This window comes from Sander vitreus, chromosome 6 (genome assembly GCF_031162955.1).
Source record: "Sander vitreus isolate 19-12246 chromosome 6, sanVit1, whole genome shotgun sequence".
In the NCBI taxonomy this organism is placed as follows: Eukaryota; Metazoa; Chordata; class Actinopteri; order Perciformes; family Percidae; genus Sander; species Sander vitreus.
The window spans coordinates 19,802,510-19,821,914 of NC_135860.1; the positions used below are offsets into that span (position 1 = coordinate 19,802,510).

Here is a 19,405-nt window from a genome sequence, read left to right on the forward strand (position 1 = left end):
TCTTTTAGGTAGTCATCAAAAGCACCTATCCTACTGTTGAAATCTCCACACACTAAAATTGCTTCAACTTCTGAATATAAATAAATCTGACTTAGAACATGATTAAAGAAAAAAGAGGCGTCCTTTCCCCATACTGACGTTTCAGGTGGCAGGTAACGGGTAAAAACAACAAAACTATAACCTGATTTTTAAATGCACAAATTTTAAACCTAGAATACCGTCCACCTGTTTGTCTGCAATATCAATTTTGTATACTTCCACCAAGTTATTTTTAACAAAAAACCCAACCCCACCGGAGCCTTTAGGTGCTTTAACATGTTTTGTTCTATTATAACCAAACCATGTATAACCTTCCAAGTCGATTACTTCGTCATCAAATAAATGCGTCTCATTCAGCGAAATAATATCCGGATTTAAAGTATTCAAAATAACACTAAATAAAGCTAAAGTCCCAATAAGTCGGCGTGTTCCTTTAACAGAGCTATGGATACTGTAAAACTAAGTTTGGTAATGTGTTGGAAATGTTTTACGCATTATAGTAACTCCTTGAAATTTGTGAAGTGTTTGTATATTTTGCTGTATGTGAGTGTGAGTGTGCTGGCACTTTTCTCTCTTGCCTCAGTGGATGTCACTCCCGGTCTTCAGCTGAAGAAGCCGTTGAGTGTTTCTGCCTGACTGGATGGCCTGTCGCCACATCTGTCACTTTGCAGAAAACCCTATGCCTGATTCCCTTCGACCCCCGTTGTATGTATGTGTGTTAGGGGCAGAAGTCCGCTTTGCTGTTAAGCCCCTTGCCTAGTAGCTAGACTTGTGTGCGTGCATCACTTTGCTCTTCAGCTTTGTGTGTCTGCAGTAGTAGCCTTAACTGTCATGAGATATACAGATTCATGTGCTTACCTGCACTCACGCAGTCCAAAAAGCTTCTTCATTCCTCAGAGAGAGACAATAGTATTGTCCATCACTCAATAAAGCTGTTTGTTACAGTAATAAGCACACATTTCTGTACCCTTTAAGCCACTCTGTCCTGGCGTAACCATAAAGGATATGTTTCAGAGGATAATGGTGTGTTCATGGCACCTGAGAGTGACAAACATTCCATTTTGTGTGTGTGTGTGTGTGTGTGTGTGTGTGTGTGTGTGTGTGTGTGTGTGTGTGTGTGAGAGTGTGTTTGGAGCTGACATAAATCAACCATTGTCAAGAACAGCTTTTATAAGGGGTCAGCTCTCTTGCAGTTCATTCCCTTGTTCCTCTCCTTTTCCACCCTCTTTTTCTTCCTGCCTCTCCCTGCCCCTTTGTTACGGAACTGTACTGTATATCTTTGTCTCTGCTCTCTCATTGTAGAATTCTCATGTAGCATAATGTGTGACTAAACAGGGTTCAAGCATTAATGTGTACAGTATGTACAGTATATTCATGAGTGTCGGAGATATACTGTAAGTCATCAGTAATCAACCTGCACTCCAAGTATTTTACATTTAACATGAGACAGTTTTGACTGTTTATTGTATTTAATTATACAATAAGTCTTAACCCAAGTGTCTTGCGACTGACAACAATCAGATTTTTACTAGTGACTTGTGATCTCGTCTGATGTGGGTTTAACAGATCTATAGTTTTGAGAGGACTAAACGAGGAACAGGAAGGTAGTGAGAGGGAGGATGGGCAGATTGGGATCATGAGTCCTGCATATGGCTTATCTGTACCTTAGCTTGTTAACTTGGTAAACAAACCACAGTCATTAGTCTAAAGCTTTAAAACAGTAAATATCCCATATGTTTACATAAAAATACTAGCATTTACATAAGCCACTGACTAAATTAACATGCACACTCATACACTGTATTTCCAAATACAGTTATAAACACACACAATATATCATAGGGTCACTAACTTAATTAACACACACACACACACACACACACACACACACACACACACAGGGCTAAGTGAATTAACAAACACAAACATGATGCCTGCTGGGGGGGGTCATGAATATATTAGCATATATACTGACCAGACGTATTATTATTTATCAAATTAGTGGCTGCACAGGCGAGTGCACACACACACACACACACACACAGCATGTAAGGAAATTGGGTCAACAGCTTTGAATTAAACCTTATTATGCTTGATTAATAACACAACAAACACTGTATGTGTGTGTCTGTGTGGGAATATTTGGGTTCATACATTTTTGTGTGTGTGTCCACTGCCTTGACTTCTTTGACAGCTGATATTAACCATTACCACCTCAATGGCTTTTTAATAGGAACTCATTTCCATATGTAATCTCAATGTTGAGGTGTGTGAGTGTGCACGCGCGCGCGTGTGTAATGCCCTTAGTGCCTTGCAGTTCTTGGGGTCTCTGAAGCATACAGAAATGAGATATGCCTCTTATAGCTTCCTTTGACTCTCCCCCCCTCACACGCTCTGTGTCTCAGACTCCCTGTCCTCTAATCCACGCACCCCATCAGACATTCATCTTCCTCTCGGCTCAACTCGTGTGCTTTGAATGACGTGCGGTACAAGTTCATTATCTTGATAGACGAACATTGGGTCAAATCTCAAGACAGTATGGATAATCCCTTTTTGATAGATAACCCCTGCTTCATACAATGATATAATTTGCAGTAACATACTGAGTTTATTTTTTTTACACATTTTAATCAGTGCTGAAAAGATTTAAATAATCAGTAGATTGACAGGTAATTTTGATAATCAACTGAACTTTTAAGTCAGTTATCAAGTTAAAATGCCAAACATTTGCAGGTGTCCGCCTTTTAAATGTGATGATTTGCCAGATATTCTCTTGCATCTCAGGGACAGTCGTCATTAACATACAATGTATCAACAGCTGAATTTGACCTACTGTGACATCTTTTACTTCACTCTCCTGTTTAATTGCATTCATTGCTTGTTAAGTGACATTAATTAGAGTATTTCTTAATTAGAGCAGATAACAAGGCCTGTTTATTGCTAACAAAATCACTAATAACATTAGTCTCACTCCTAAAAGAATCTCAGTGAAGAGATCTCGCACCATCTATCCCACTTATTATCTCCTGTTTGTTATTCGTTATCTATCCTGATCCTCATCTGTTTATGAGATGTTGTTTTGTAATAGCCATGCACAGGTATATAAGGATAATTCAATGTGATTGTAATAGTCCTATACAGTTACCTTCTGTTCATACATTCAAATCTAAATAACCTACATGTAGAGGTGGTGAACCAGCATATATTCAAGGCTTATTTCTGCCATTTATCCACCCATCCAATTTATAGACCTGCTTGTTCTGTTCAGGATGGCAGGGGCTGGAGCCTATCCCAGCATGCACTGGGTGAGAGGCAAGCCCCGATGTGGAGAGGCTGCCAGACCATCACAGGGCTACATTCGTAGAAGACCCATGCTAACTTGACCACATTGCCTGTATAGCTCTTAGCAATCCATGGTGATGGCTGAGCAGCTCATATTTGCCTCTGCTAAAATAGCTTGTGTGGAAACGGACTCCGAATTCCTTGTTTTGTTGCACTTAAACCATGGCAGGAAAGGAAAAGATCTTTGAACCATTTAACCGTTAATTAGGGCTAATATTTGCGAATTTGCCCAAGTTAGTACACGTGGAATCTGTAACTATAGTTCAGCCAGACAGGCAATCTTTCCTAACATTTGTTTCCCATGAAAAGGAATTATTAAATGAAAATGGATTTTTGCAATTAATCTCATATATCTCATAAAGTTAGTCAGACTCAGGCTGCAAAAATCTGTTTCAGAGCATCAGTAATTTACTGTGAACTTGTGTCTTTCTCTGCCCATCATTCACTCTAACTCCTCTAAGTTCACAGCAAGTACCAGAAGCTTGCAGCACTATGGACAGTTAAAGGGCTCTTTTTGGTCCCTACAGATCCCCTTTTCTTTTATATGCAGCAGTCCATCTGCTTTGGAAGCTTCACAAGATGCTTCCTCTCTGACAACACACAAAAGATGAAAGAGGCTATATAACTTCTCTCCCAATTATTCCCTATACATTTATACACACACATACACGCACACACATATCTACATAGAATACACACACACACAGTACATGGAGGCCCTCTGCCAATTACTTTTGATATAGCCATACAATATGTCTTACCCATATATGCTATGGCATGTTTTTCTTATGTACCACATACATTGCATGTGCACATATATACACACACACTCGCTTTGATGTATCCAGAAACCCCATCTCATGCACAGGCGTGCACAGAAGGTCGAGTCTGTAGCTCAGAAACTATGTGAAAGTAGGTTAAAGCTGACATGTTGTTGTTTAAGGGATTGTGTAGGCTGTTCATTAAAGCCCTGCATATGCATGCACACAGACACATGCACGTGCAACATGTACACGCCGATGTGCAAGCACACATGCATGTATTTTAGTGTAAACATGCTTGAGAGAATATTTGCATATTCAAGTGTGTGTGTTGGGTTAATCCATGATGATGATGCTACCTGCCAAGACGCCTACGTGCCACATCAACAGTTGTTGCTCTAAATTAAGCTGCTTAATTACTGCAATTAAACTCAGTGTGTGGTGTTATGCATGGGTTATAGTGTGTAAACCTGTGAGAAAGTGTGTCTGGGATTGAAGGAGGACTTGTGTTTGTGTGTAAATGTGTATTAATATGTTGCTGCTTGTGTTTGTGGAAATGTTTATCTCCTACATGCCTGTGGATCAGAGATAAGCAAAGTTCAAGAATTTCAATAAGTGGGTGTTGCAAAAAATATGGTTAGAATTTTTAAAGAAGTTCTTGATATTGGATAAGCTGTCATTTTTTATGTAAAGCTAATGTCAGTCATATGTCATGCAGGGGTGGATAGTATTCACAGAATGAATACACCAGAATGCACTGTGTTGTAGTTAAACTCCATCATTTCAGTAAACCTGTACATGGTAATTGTTGAAAATATAGCGTCATTTGGAATAACATGGAAACCTGTATCATACAGACTAAGTACTGTGGGAACGGTATCGCACAGTGCTGGGAAATGAGGAGTACCAAATCAAATAAAGTGGTTTTCATGTTAAAATTTAGAATAAGCACCAGCAGATTCAGTTAGTGGTGTGTGATATCAACAATGGTAATTATGCATTGCTATGTTAATAAAAATGAGTACAGTTATTCAAACACAATACATTTCTTAAATCCCATGCACTATTTCTGTATCCCTCTCCCAACACATCTCACCAACTTCTCCTCTTAATCCAACCTCACCACACAATGACACACTTTTCTCTCTCTCCCTTCAAATTCATCATTTCATTTCTCAAGTTGCTGTTGTTGACATTTGCCCCATAATTTTTACTGTCTCATGGTGGGTGGGAGGTTTACTGTGGAGGCAGACAGCCAGAGGGGGTAGGCTGATGGTGGAGGACAGGCGAGGGACTAATGTGATTAAAGGTTAGACAGGCCTTCCAGTCAATGGCTCTGTACAAAAGTGTTGGATGGATATATGTAGATGATGGGTGTGTGTGTGTCTGTGATGAAGAAATAAATCCTTCCTTTGGTTTAAATGAATATGGTATTTATAAAGCACAGAGAGTGTAGAGACTGTGTGTGTGTGTGTGTGTTGCAAGGCAGAATGCACATCCCTTTAAGATTATCTTAATTTACAGCTGTTACTGCTGTACATGAGGTCATGCACATTGTGATTGATTGCAAGAGGTTAATGTTTAAGAGATTACAGATTGTATGCACATACAGATGATCCTATTACACTGCGTTAAATTCTTATTTTCCATGACACAAAGCAACACATAGCTAAACATGTTGTATACATTAAGCTGCCATGATGCATGAGGGGGCGTGTAGATGTATATCCAGCCTATCCGACTGTCACATGAAAGTGTACTAATAATCCAATAAACTATAATGGATCAATATTGAAGTACTGCATCATTTTCAAAACTGTTGAAGGATATTAGTTGAAAGTTAAAATACCAACAAAAGTTAATGTAGATAAGCTTGAACCATGCTTGAACTGTTTCCCTGACGCTCTCTCTTTCACGCTCTCTCTTCTCCTTGTATGCAATGTAACATGCTTAGCCATGTGTTGACTTGTTATGGAAAATAAGGTTTTAATGTAGTTTAATAGGATCATCTAATCTGTAATCTGTTAAACATAGCCTGTGGCAGCCAATCAAAATATATATCATGCCGAAGAGATTAAGATAAATAGGAATACTGAACCCATATGTGTAGGATAGAAATTGAAGGTTTACTTGCAATGTGTGTATTTATGTACACAATCCACATACAGTACAGACTTGGGTGCAAACATGCACAAAAACAGAGTTGTAAACATGCTGTAAATAATAGTGTATTGTTTTGGGTATACACACATACATGATGGAGTAGTGTTAAGTCAGGACCAAAACAATGCATAAAAACATGGTGGATCAACTGCTGCTGTCTGAGAAACTGTAAAATGTGTGGGATTCCCCCTCTCAATAATTCACATCAGGGGCAGCGCTTTGCTCACACAAACGTTCTCAGGACAAGCAGCAACACAAACACATTAGACATGGCCGAGGGACCAAAATGATCCAATGTGTTTACACTTGTTGGGTACACTTGTTCACACTGATGTTGATGATGACAATGCTTCTTGCCACAAGACAAAAGAATTCAAGAAGATTCAAAATCCTTTATTAATCCCACAATGGGGAAATTCACAATGAGCCAATGGTAGTAATTTGGTTGAGGATCTGTTATGCAAACAGTTGATATAAATGCACAGTATTAAACAGATCTGCATCAGTTTCCATATTGTTCATCCACTGCTGGTGACATCAAGCCATATCATATCCTTTGACGCGTGTCCTAGCACCTGCTAGGCTGAGAACTTTGCTGCTCTTACTGCTAAAGCAAGAATTTTATAGAGGATCATGAAGCAATATAAAAGTGATGAGTGCCAGTGAGTGATTAGAAAATATGTTAGTTTATGTACATATTTATTAGGTAGGCAGCATCCAAAAATATGTTACATTTAGATAAGTCAACCATCCTATTAAAACACAGTGACTTAATCTTTATAAATAAAACCTATATATGTTACGATTAAAGCCATTATTTGCATTTTTATAAATATTGTTCAATGTATTTTTCATACTATAAGTATGAAAAATGGGTACTATAAGTGAGGATATTTCCACCCATAGAAAAATATTTTGTCAATTTTCGTATCTATAATAGCTTATTGGGAGAACATAGAAAATACAAATCATAATCAGATATAATAACAAAACTAGATAAACAGTCAATTTTCATTTTGGTTTCCAGTCAGATATGTAGTTGAAGTTATGACATAAGCTATTATTTTGAATGGTAATATCACTGAAATAAAATAAGTGTGCACTATTGAAGGAATCAGAGCCAGAATGTACCAACTACTAGAAACAAGCATGACATGAAAATGTGTGGTCATGTTGTGCCGCTTGTGTGTCTCATTTATGATTTAAGACCCTTTTACCGTTTCAACAGTGGCTTTTACTAAAGCTCCCAATCACCCGAATCAATTGGTTCTGTCACGCTTCTTCAAAGCAACCACTTCAAAGCCCTCATCTCTTTTCTCCTCCCACTCTTCCCATCCTTTCATCCAGAGGCTGAGCCGAGACACAGGGCCACAAGACATTATATATGTGAACAATATAATGATATATAAAGGTCTGCCACAGTGTATGGAAGCACTGCAGTTTATAGGCATTTCTAACTTGGAAACATCATACTAGTGATGATGAATGAACGGAAACATTTTTATTATAAACCGTACATAGACAGAATTGCATGTCACAATATATAGACATACTTTCACGCTTGAAAAGGTTTCATTCTAGCTTCCTGTATGATTGAATTAAGGTCTTTAGAAAGACAAAAGGAAAATAAAAAAACTGAAAGGGTCACTTTTTACTCCTTGTTTAAGTAATTTTGTGAATCACAAATTGATCAGTCTAAACTGGATTAGTTGACACAACATAAACCAAAACCACCAGTTTTCTTCAGGGTCCCTAGAATATCACTACAATACTTTTTGTTCTAGGCCTGAGATATTGTTGCCCTCTCCTCAAATGCTGTTTTTTTTCTCATTTATTTACTTTGTTTTTTGGATTCTTTGTGTTTTACTTTTTATTGACTTATGAACAAGAAAATTAAGAGCACAACATGGTTATATTGGCGAAGCAAAACATACATTAAAGTGTACATTGACCTGAATTTATCATGAGGACAGGTAAAGAAACGACCGCCAAACCCACCACACTTAAAACTCTGTTTTCAGTTCAGGTTAGAGGCCATGCTTAGGAAAACCCATGGGCACGCACACACCAAACAAGTATTTGGCAGAGTTAGAGTGATGATTGTTTGAAAGGTGTATGACATTTGTCAGACGGTGTTATTCTTGGACAAAGACAAATGCAGCTTCGACATAGCCACAGCTGTTTCCTCTTGTGGTTCTCTCCCTCTCTCCCCCCCTACCTAGCTACCTATAGCCCCACCCCCGAAAGCTTAAACCCAAAGCTTATATTCATCTTTAATATCTTTCTGTCCTGCCCTCTTTCCATGTACTGTTTTGTTCACTCCTCACTGTGCTGTGTTTGCACTGCTGTGTCAGAGTTCAGTGAATGTTAATAGCTTTTAGGGAAAGGGGTTAGGTGAATGGTTTGTAATCTGAACACTCACAGGTCGAAGCAGAGTGGAAACTTGCCGATTACATGTTTTGGTTAACAGTTACAATAACATGTTATCAATATTCACATCAGGACTTGACATTAAGCTTGATGTTTTTTTTTATGTTTTATTTGCCCGATTGCTAAACTTACTTGCCCAAAATGGAAAATGTAGGGCAAATGTAAAGGTATTTTGGACAATTATTATAATGTATTACCATACAAAACATGCAATTAACCCCTAGCAATTACAAAGCTGGGACCATTCTAAGTTATTCCTTCAATTACTGGAGGAACAGGTGCTTCAGGGCCTCTGGCTTTTTCAGCTATTATGCAGAGTTTTTGCCTTTTGCTGTTATCATGAGCTTGGAATGTTGTACCTGAACAACATTATAAATATAGCCTACAAGGAGGATGTGCTGATATAATGTGTATTAAAAAAGCCTTTATCTATCTGAAATGACAACACAAAAAATGACAATACTATGCATGCACTAATTATGAGGCAAATGAGGGGCTATCTTTTTTTTATTATTTTCTTTTTAACCACTATATGACTTTAAATGAAACAATGAACTTGTGAGGTTGCTGTACCTTATCCATTTTCCAACCAGCGATTGCTGGTATAAATTTACAAAATGTCAAGAAAGGAAATATTCTTTTCCAACAGAAAAAATCAACCGTACACCTTCTGAATTCAAGTTTCTCTCTCTTACCTAGAACTAAAGGCCTTTATACACCACTTGCGTGACGAACAAACAACACAAAAATGAAGAATACCTGACTGTGAATATTTCGCATTGAAACTATTCATACCGGTTTGCGATAGTTGTCCTGCTCATCTACCAAGGCCGAATGTTTGTGGGACAGTTTGAGGTCCTTGAAAAGCGCTATACAAATTCAATTTATTATTATTATTATTCTTCTGAGGACACTGGTGAAGTGAGAGAGAGAAAGTGACGGTAGATGCAGTGTGAGCGGACAAGAGAGAGCGATTGGAGCAGAGGAGAGTTAACGGTTACACTTTACTTGAAGGTATCTACATAAGAGTGACATGACACGTCATGAACGTGTCATAAACAAGTCATAAACGTTTGACATAACACTACTTTTAGTAAGTGTCATTCGGTTTTTGTCATGACAAGTTATGGTTAGGTTTAGGGTTAGAGTTAGGGCTAGGGTTCATGTGTCATGACACATGAACATGAAGTTATCAAGTGAATGTACAGTAGCTAGAGTCTGCAGTTTGAGCACAAATAAATGCAGCTCCTCAAGACAAACAGCGGTGTCCTGTGTCTTGTTTCCCCGGGCTGCTGAGTGGAGTGACGGGGGTGAGCTTTGGAGACTCTGAAGACTCCGGCCCTGTCTCCCCCCTGTGCATTCCGACCGCAGGAAACACTAAGCTACTGTGAGCTATTTTATTGAGTTTTCTTTTAGCGAAATACTGAGTGAATTAAGTTCCCTCAGCTTTCAGGAGCGGAGCATCTTGCCTGCCCGACTCGCAGATTTTATTGTCTCTACAAGTACTTTACAGAACAACCACGTGCTTATTAAGCTAGTATCTACCTTCCACTCCAAGCACTCCTATAATTAAACTCCATGCCTTCTCTTGTCTGGCGTTGTCCTTATAAAAAAAAGATCTGTGGTGTCTATTATGTTTTTCCACCTCCAAGATGAATCTCTCCTCGACCGTGGTGTTGTAGAGGAGACGTATACGATATTGGGGGATGTATTTTGGTGAATTGACTGTATGCTCTCGCTGTCTCACTTCCTGCCCCGTGGCTCACGTGGAAATAGACCTGGCGCGTATCTTTAGCAGAGCACGCTTCTGGGACGCGCCTTGACGCAGGTGGTGGAATATCAACCATTGACTTGAATGGCCACGATTGCCCGCGAGGACTGCATCGCTTCCAGAACGCAACCGGGTGAAAATAGGGGTTATGTGGTGTATCCTATATGTCTAGGGTTTTTATTGTCTTATTAGTGTCTCTGCCGTCGCTGGCCTTCTTGTGCTACTGGTTAGCTCGCTAAATAAGTCTGTCATTCACAAGATTACATTTATTTTTTACTTGCCGGATTGGACAACTGCATGAGGCATTCACTTGCCCGAAAAACGAGTTTACGTGTCCCGGGCAAGTACTGTCGAGCCCTGTCGAGCCCTGCATATTATGATGAAATTCTCCTTGAGTTGTCTCCCTTTAATTTGAGGGTAAGAGGTCAGGGTCAGCTACAGAACAGCACCTCTTTAAATTGGTACACACTCAGTATTGCTATCTTATTTATTAGACCACCTTGAATAAAAAAAAAGATCCTGCCTTAAAAAACATTAGGTTTTTTATAATATGGTGTCGGCTTCACCACTTGGCTTTCTATGTTGATTAAAAGACCTTAATTCTCACAAACTTTGCAAATGTAAAGCACAATTTAAAAGCAAAACTTCGCCCTGCAAAATACTCCTGTGGTGATGAGTTTCTTTGTAGTAATCTTGACATGGCTGATACACAGACACAATTTTAGCCCTGCACCAGTGTGACCTCTCTCTCTCTATTGCACACATACCAAAACCAGAGGAAGCAGGTGTGTAGTGTGTATCACAGCAGATAGTGAGGGGAGAGCAAGCTAACATTTCCTGATGAAACGGCCAACTTCTCTCTCTCTTTGGCCAACAATAACACCATTGGCACAGCTAATACAAAAGGGACAGAGTAGGCCAAAGGGGCAAATTACTGGGCAGGTTATTGAGTTTATCTGGAGATCTACGTATGACTCTGGCCTTGAGACTTTTTCCAAAGCATCACCCTGTTCAAAACATAATTAACACAGGAATCACAAAATGTATTTCATAGCGGACAGCACACAATCTTACTCACTTGGCAGCATTATGTCCGTGGAATCACAGGAATGTTGTTTTGGAAGGAACCAATTTAGCTCCTTGGCCAATTTAATTCAGGTCTGGCCCTGTATTAAGAGATCACTTTGCGAATATTATCCTGGGACAGAGCTGTGACGTAGAAAGTGATGCTGCTATTATAGTGGGTGTAGGAAAAGATTCACTCCTGGGATGCAGATGATGCAGGCATAGGAACATTGGCAGAGGAATTGGTATAATTCAGCCCAAACAAGCTGACGTTAGCTGCCCTGCCTTGTTTGCTGTCACCACCATAATTTAGGCTAAAAAGATGAAACCTCTGATACAGAAGCAAATCAACCATTGTATTAATGTTGCTAAACACTAAACTATTTCATTATAAATCACCGGTAGCTGATGATAGCATGTCTCTGCATAGAGCCTGACCCCTGTTGAAGCTTGTTGAGCTTTTTTGTTGAACAGTTGATGGTTAGCTCTTCTATGTATGTGAAGGGAGACATTGTTAAAAGAGAGCCTACATTCTAAGTAAATCAAATTGAACCAGTTAATACATGATAAAGAACATTTAATGAACAAGGCTATTACTGAGTATTGGAGCAAGGTGAACTATGCTTTTCATTAATTGTATACTGAAGCATCATATCCTGAATGCATTCTTTTATAATGTGTGTTTTGCCTCTAGATCTGATCACGTGTGATTGATGGATGTTTTTGATGGTGCTTTTAGACGTGGCTGGCTCCAGAAATCATTAGTGCATCTTAATTTCAGCGATGATGAGCTTTGGAAACTCTTTCACTCCGGACAATTATACTGCCATCATCTTTAATCTATCTGGCCCATGAATGCCTTTAAAACACAGTTTTACTGTCTGTCTCTCTCTCTCTCTCTCTCTCTCTCTCTCTCTCTCTCTCTCTCTCTCTCACACACTCACACACACACACACACACACACACACACACACACACACACACACACACACACACCATCTAATTAGCCAAACAACATCTTTACTCTCTGAATGACCACATGCATCTTTCTGTCTGTCTCTGCACAGCTAATGATAATGGAGGTTGTGTGGTTTTCTGTGTGTATGTGTGCGTCTGTGTGTACTTGAGCTTGTGCCCCTGCAAGTGCAAATGTATTTCTGTGTGCCTGCATGATATGATATGTCATAACACATAGCTTAAGCAGACACTCAACCATTTCCAGACCTACAGCCAAATGACAGTTAGCTCATTAAGCTCTAGCAGTGAGCGTTGCTCTAATTTAGCATGAAGCCGGTAGATGGTCCCCTCTTGCTGTATGTGACCTTCACACTGGAGTTTATGTTTATTGGACGGGTATTTTAAATACTTGTCAGTGACTGTCATGAGCGGGGTTCTGCCAAAGCCTTGGAGTATTTAGGCAATGGCAACAAGATATTTCTAAAGGTAAGGGTTGGGGGAGGATGATGTTGCTTGTCAAAAACACAATAAAATATGAATTCATTACTATGTCAGATAAATATTTTAAAAAAAAGCTGTGTAAATATGGCTTTATACAAGATACAAGTTAGGTTTTGTAGGACCTTAGACTCAAATGAAACCGGTCCGTATGTGCGACTATAACTGTGGCCGGTGCTGTGATGTTTCTGCAGGTGGTGTTGATTTCTATATAAGCCATGTTGCATTTCCTGCCCATGCTAATTACCCAGTTGCTTTTCTTACAAACAAAGTACTTGTGCTGCTTGCTACCAGGGACACTGAATGCATCTGTAAGTCCAGTTGAACGAGCAGTACTTCAGCATGTGGGAACTATTACCTATTGCTAATATACTGGGCAGTTTGTTTTTGGAAAAGCAAAATCTTAAACTGATTATCGGTGGCAACACTGTTATGTCATATTAACTGACCAATGAGATTTGCAAAACTGCTCTGCATTGATGTGATTGTGCTACAGATAATCACTCTGCAGAATTAAAATTTTTGAAACAAAGTGGCATCTAAATTAAATATTAAGAGTGTTTAATATTTGACTTTGTGTCTTTTTCTAGAGGGAGTGTGTGAGATCTGGTTGACCAGTGAAGACACAGGAGCTTATGGTAGAGACATAGGGACAGACCTGCCCACATTGCTGTGGAGATTGGTGGAGGAGATTCCTGAAGGAGCCATGCTGAGGCTGGGTATGACCAACCCACCATATATCCTGGAACACCTAGAGGTATGCACAGTACAGAGTCACCCATTTTACCAATAATTTCCATTAGTGCTGTCAGTTAAACGCGTTATTAACGGCGTTAACGCAAAACCATTTTAACGCCTTCAATTTTTTCATCGCGAGATTAACGTTCTTTTTGGCCTAGCAAACTGTCGTTTTTTTCACATGCTGTTGAAACAACTAGTAACGTTAGAAAAACTACAACACCACACCGGATCTAGCTAGACCGGAAACAAAACAACAGACACTTGTTTGGGCTTGCGAGCCGTCCAAAAAGTAGTACATACCTGCAAACTAGTCGCTTTGCAGGTCAACCACGTGAATCTTTGAATTTATTTTGGGGGGGGGGAGTCTGAGACCTGGTGCTAATACGGCACCGGTGCCTTAACGACCGTTATCTACCGGACCGAATAGCAACGCGGATTTCGGTGTCTTATTTAGGTGCCACTTAAATGCCTGCGCTTCTTTCTGATGCTCCGAAAATGGACGTTAGAGGGAACTGAAACAACGCCGCACGGGACGCTAGTCAACACTACACTTAGCAGCAGCTAACGTTAACCTACTGTTAGCTAGCAGCTGGAGTAAACACAGTTAAAATGCTGACAGCTAAATGGTGTAAAGTGTGACTGTATTTCACTGTAGAGGATTCTAACACCAGACTGTAGCTGCCGTTGTCTGAAAAACACAGACTCAGCCTCGCCTCGCTAGCCTCGTAATGCATTCAAAGTTATTGTAAAATACCCTTTTCACATCCAGTGGTTGTTTTCACCGTTTTGTGCTCCTTTTTATATATATATATATATATAAATAAATCTTTCGGTTCAGGCACCGTTTCAAAAGTATCGTTGTATCATGTTGATAAGAGCATTAAGAAAAAATAATGGGACAAAAAGAAATCAAGGAACATTTAGAATAGAGAAAAATGTGTGATTAATTGTGAGTTAACTATGACATTAATGCGATTAAATATTTTAATCATTTGACCGCACCTAATTTCCATCAAAGATAATACATCACTGATAAATACAACTTTTTTCTAAAAAGTTTTTCCTGTTCACCGTTTTGTTTTTGTCCCTATAGTCTCTTGTACTACCCCTTTCTGTGAACAAATAATATTGCTTTGCCTAGATTTAATAAACTAATGTCTTTCTGTTTTGCTTACCAAGCAGTTTAGCTGCGGCGCGCATACTCCATTCATTAGTGCAGTTCATTCTCTTCTCTCCCTAATGAGTCAATTAAGGACCATTGTGTCCTCTTTAGCAACCTCATTTTATCAGTCATTGTCTTCCCTAATGGAACAATGGACATTGTTATCCCTCTCTCTCTCTCTCTCTCTCTCTCTCTCTCTCTCTCTCTCTCTCTCTCTCTCTCTCTTTCTCTTTTTACCCCTCTGTTTTTGCATGTCTGTCTCTGTAAGAAATGCATTTTCTAACATTTAAATAAATAAATAAAATCTTGTTTCTGGAAGTGTTAGGGTAACAACATACTATAACATGTTATCACCATTTTCCACCATAAACGGACAATAGGCATGTCCGGCCTCTGCTTTCAGACAACATATCAGCTTCATTTGTCTAAATTATTTCTGGGGTCGTCCACGATCTGCCTGGGCAGACACATTGCACTTAAAGCAGGACCCTTCTTGACCTAATGTTTCTAATGAAAGTGTTTTTCGGTTGCTGTAACTTTGTGTTGCTGTGTAACTGAGCTTCAGTAACATAATCTTGTCCAAAGTGAGCTTAAAGGGTAACTACACCTTCACATTCTGCTAGCCTATTTAAATGATACAACGGAGGAGTGTGTGACGCAAAGCGTTAGGAGACACAGGGGAGACTGAGTAACCACAGCTCAGTGCAGTGATTTACTTCAGGTACTTGCCTATTCCATCATGGTTAGGGAGAGGTCAGAGAATTCGACTGAACCAAATCCAGGCAGACACATAAAAGCCAATTTTGAGCAGGAAAAGCAGTTTTCACACACAATATGAATGCGCTGTAACAGTGGCTGCCCACTGCTCCTGATAGAGTGGGTTAAATGCTGCATCTGATTCTCACTCAATAATAAACTTAAACTTAAACATGCTGAAAGAGGGCGTCTCAAATCGAAGTTCGGCCCTATTCTCGGAACTGTCACCTTTTAATATTGAATACATGAGGGTTTTTTTGTTCTTGAAATTTTTAAGAATAACAATCCAACTTTGAAACTGCATACACAATTTTCCAATTTTTGTATGCTTGCACATTGGTGTCAATTCTCGGGGTCATATACTCCATATACTTGGATACCAACTGTCAGAGAGGAATATATATTGCACGTGCAAGATTTTATTTTGTAATTCTGTATAATTCTATGTTTTTTTTGTAGTAAAGTCTATGGAACTGCACTGCAGAGTGGAGTTTTTGGTAATGGTGACAAGCTAATGGCATGCCATACTTAGTTGTTTCCACCTACCCCGGCAGTAGTGCTGTGGTTTTGTACATTTGAGGTGGCAACTTAAGAGGATAAATGGAGGATAATTACAAGAAAAGAGTGAAATTCAATGTGAAAGTGATAAAGACACAAGTCAGGAATTTGCTTCTTCAGATTTTTTTGTGTGTTTCTGGTTTCCCTCATTTCAACCATATTTTACTGTAGTTTTGCTTGCCTACTATCAGTCCCAGTCTCATCACTGAGGAGAATGGTTTGGAAAGAATAGAGGAGGGACATATTTAGGGAGGAAATAGAGGGCTGAAATAGGGTAATGGTAACCTAGAAAACTACAATGAAACAAAACTTTTTAGTAAAAAAATAAATAAATAAAAGAGACAGTGTATTTCACAACAGATGTACTTTTGAATCAAGAAAGATAGAAGATCAGCGATGAATGAAATGAGGACAGAAATGGAAAAAAATGCGGATGAAGGCCCGGGGATAGAGATGAGGGCTAAAAAGAAGTGGGAAAGTGCTGTGGGAAGCAGCAGTGGAGGTTGTAATTAACCAGGGGTTAATGGAGGTGGCTAATTGTCCCCCACATGTATAGGTAGGCTTTCTGCTTGGCTACATTACAATTAAAAAACCACCCTTCTAATGATAGGGAATAACAATTAACTGATAATTAGAAATATACTAGGACGACACACTAGCTTGGTCTCTGTGTGTGTGTGTGTGTGTGTGTGTGTGTGTGTGTGTGTGTGTGTGTGTGTGTATGTACGTTAAGAATCATTTCATATGCTACCAGCCCTTTTATTGTTAATGTCCATGCATTGAATTGAATTATATCTTTTTTTCTTTAATTCCTCAGTCAATTAACCTACATAAGGACAGATAAGAGTGCTCTTCTTTAACTTATCATTGTCTTTTGTTGCTCCTGTCCCCCATTTACCCTTTATCCTCTCCTCTTTTCTCTTCTCCCCTGCCAGCCCTTTTTTTTTTTTCGTTTCTCTTTCTAGTCCTACTTTTTGTTGTTGTGAGTAGAGATGTTCCGATACCAGTATCGGTATTGCCTCCAATACTGCCTTAAACGCTGGTATCGGTATCGGGAAGTACTGGAGTTTATGCACTGATCCAATACCACGTAATAAAGCCCTAAAGAAAATCTACATAAAAGTAGTTTATTTATGTTCTTTTTCCGTTATAACTGACTGTCAAACTGGATAATAAAAGAAAGTTCTGTGGCGTTCATTGTTTCACAAAGAGTTTAACCTGAGCCAGACCGACAACAAAGATATAAATCATATTACAACCATACAGGGATAGTAGTATACAGTTGTTAAAACATAATAAAATATATGACACACTGGTATCGGATCGGTACTCGGTATCGGCCGATTCGCAAGTTCAGGTATCAGAATCGGTATCGGGGAGCACAAAATGGTATCGGACCATCTCTAGTTGTGAGCCCAACATCTAACAGAGAAACTTTCTTTTGAAATTCTTTGAAAGTTGTCTCCTTTCAGTTCTTTCTTACCTGTAATTCTTCTTTTTGTCACTGTTTTATTTTTTTCATCTTCCCCCCACCTTTTAACTCCTCTCATGGTGGTGGCAATCACAGCAATAAGAACGGTGTGGTGATGATGATTAAAGCCAAATCTCTGAAGTAGCTTTATCCTTCATCTTAAGTAAAGGCCAAATTATATCCTGCTGTCTTTTCGTTCGAAGAACACCAGCGCTTATATAACTGCATCATACTGAATGGCTGTGATTGAAGCTGAAAAGGCCAAGTAACCTCTCTACTTCCCACTGAAAGATCACCCTCTCTCATACATACTCACTCAGATCAACACTTTTGCACTGTCTCCCTCTGTCACACAAGAGCACACAGTTTCTTCCAATGTGCAGCCTGTTTTTCCCGACACATGTAGACAGCCTCATACAGTAGCACCATTTGCTGATTGGAGCAGTTAAAGGCCCAATCACCTCTCATGGGCCACTTGTCTCTGACATTTTAGTTGATTGCACTGTGCCGTCAGTGGGCATTTTTACTTGAGTAGCTGCAAGTAAAAATGTCTAGAACAATGTTACTTTTATGGTTTTTATTTTTTTCTCTTTAGACTTGATATTGTCTTATATGCGTATCCATCTATCTGCATGTCCACCCATCTGTCTATCCATTTGTCAATAAATAGCTAAGCTGCTGTCAAAACTGTAATATTAGGTCATATTATCATATAAGGGGTGTGTGTGTGTGTGTGTGTGTGTGTGTGTGCGTGTGCGTGCGTGTGCCTGCAGATACTGTACCTGTGCATGGTCCTGTGTGAGCCTGTGTGTGTGATTGAATCTAGCATGCTAGCAGACTCAGTAAATGAGGTGTGAAAGTAGCCTCCTCGTACATAGCAATCAGTCAGGCTGGGATGAATGAAATAGCAGTTGTCCATTAACCATCCTCTACAGCGCCCATTTCAGTTTGACTAGAGATACATCAGATATGCCTTTCACACACACTCCACAGTTAGCTCCGGAAAACAGTGGTGTGATACTGTAGAGTTGCACGCAAAGAGTGATTTGACGTAACATTTTGCTCAGCTTTTTTCATGCAAAAAGTTTAATTTCAAAATAGGATGAATACAGTCAGAGAAACAAAAATGTTTGTGTATGTAATTTTGCTAAATCACAAAATGTGAGTAAGTGTTCAGCATTTCCTGTGACAAAATGGATTTCCTCTGTCTTAAAATGCATCCATTTAAATACAATATAATTAATATATATATTCTGACTGTATGACATGGGACTGGACAAAATATGTAATTTATCTTTTTACATTTTCTTTGGTTGTTTGTTTTTAGCTTTTCAATTCTTTTTTATTTTTATTTAGTCATTTACTTTCCAGAGACACTGAGAGGTATGTGACTGTTCTCAGTTCTATGAAGCCGCACCAGGCTTTGGGAAGGTTGACAAACTACCAAAAACCCGTAACGAAGTGAAACCTCCATTCCATCCTCTGCGTCGGCGGATATTTTTCATATCCAGGACACAAGCATTCACACACATGAATACACACACATTTCTCACCTTCACACTCAGATGTGCACACAAGCACAGCTGTATGGGCCCACACTTAGACACACCCTCTCAGACCATTTTCATTTTTAATGAAGCCTTTGGGAGCCTCTTCACATTAGAGACCTAATGTAGCATTGTGTGAGGGAT

General features: G+C 39.3%; 1 protein-coding gene across 1 annotated transcript in view; it reads left to right on the top strand.

Annotated features, from left to right (window-relative positions):
• The window catches only part of cdkal1 (CDK5 regulatory subunit associated protein 1-like 1), a 281,333-nt gene that overhangs the window by 142,028 nt on the left and 119,900 nt on the right, over positions 1–19,405 (top strand). The window contains exon 9 of the mRNA XM_078253409.1: positions 13,617–13,783. Within this exon, the coding sequence (XP_078109535.1) occupies positions 13,617–13,783 (167 nt within the window). The remainder of the gene's footprint in view (positions 1–13,616; positions 13,784–19,405) is intronic.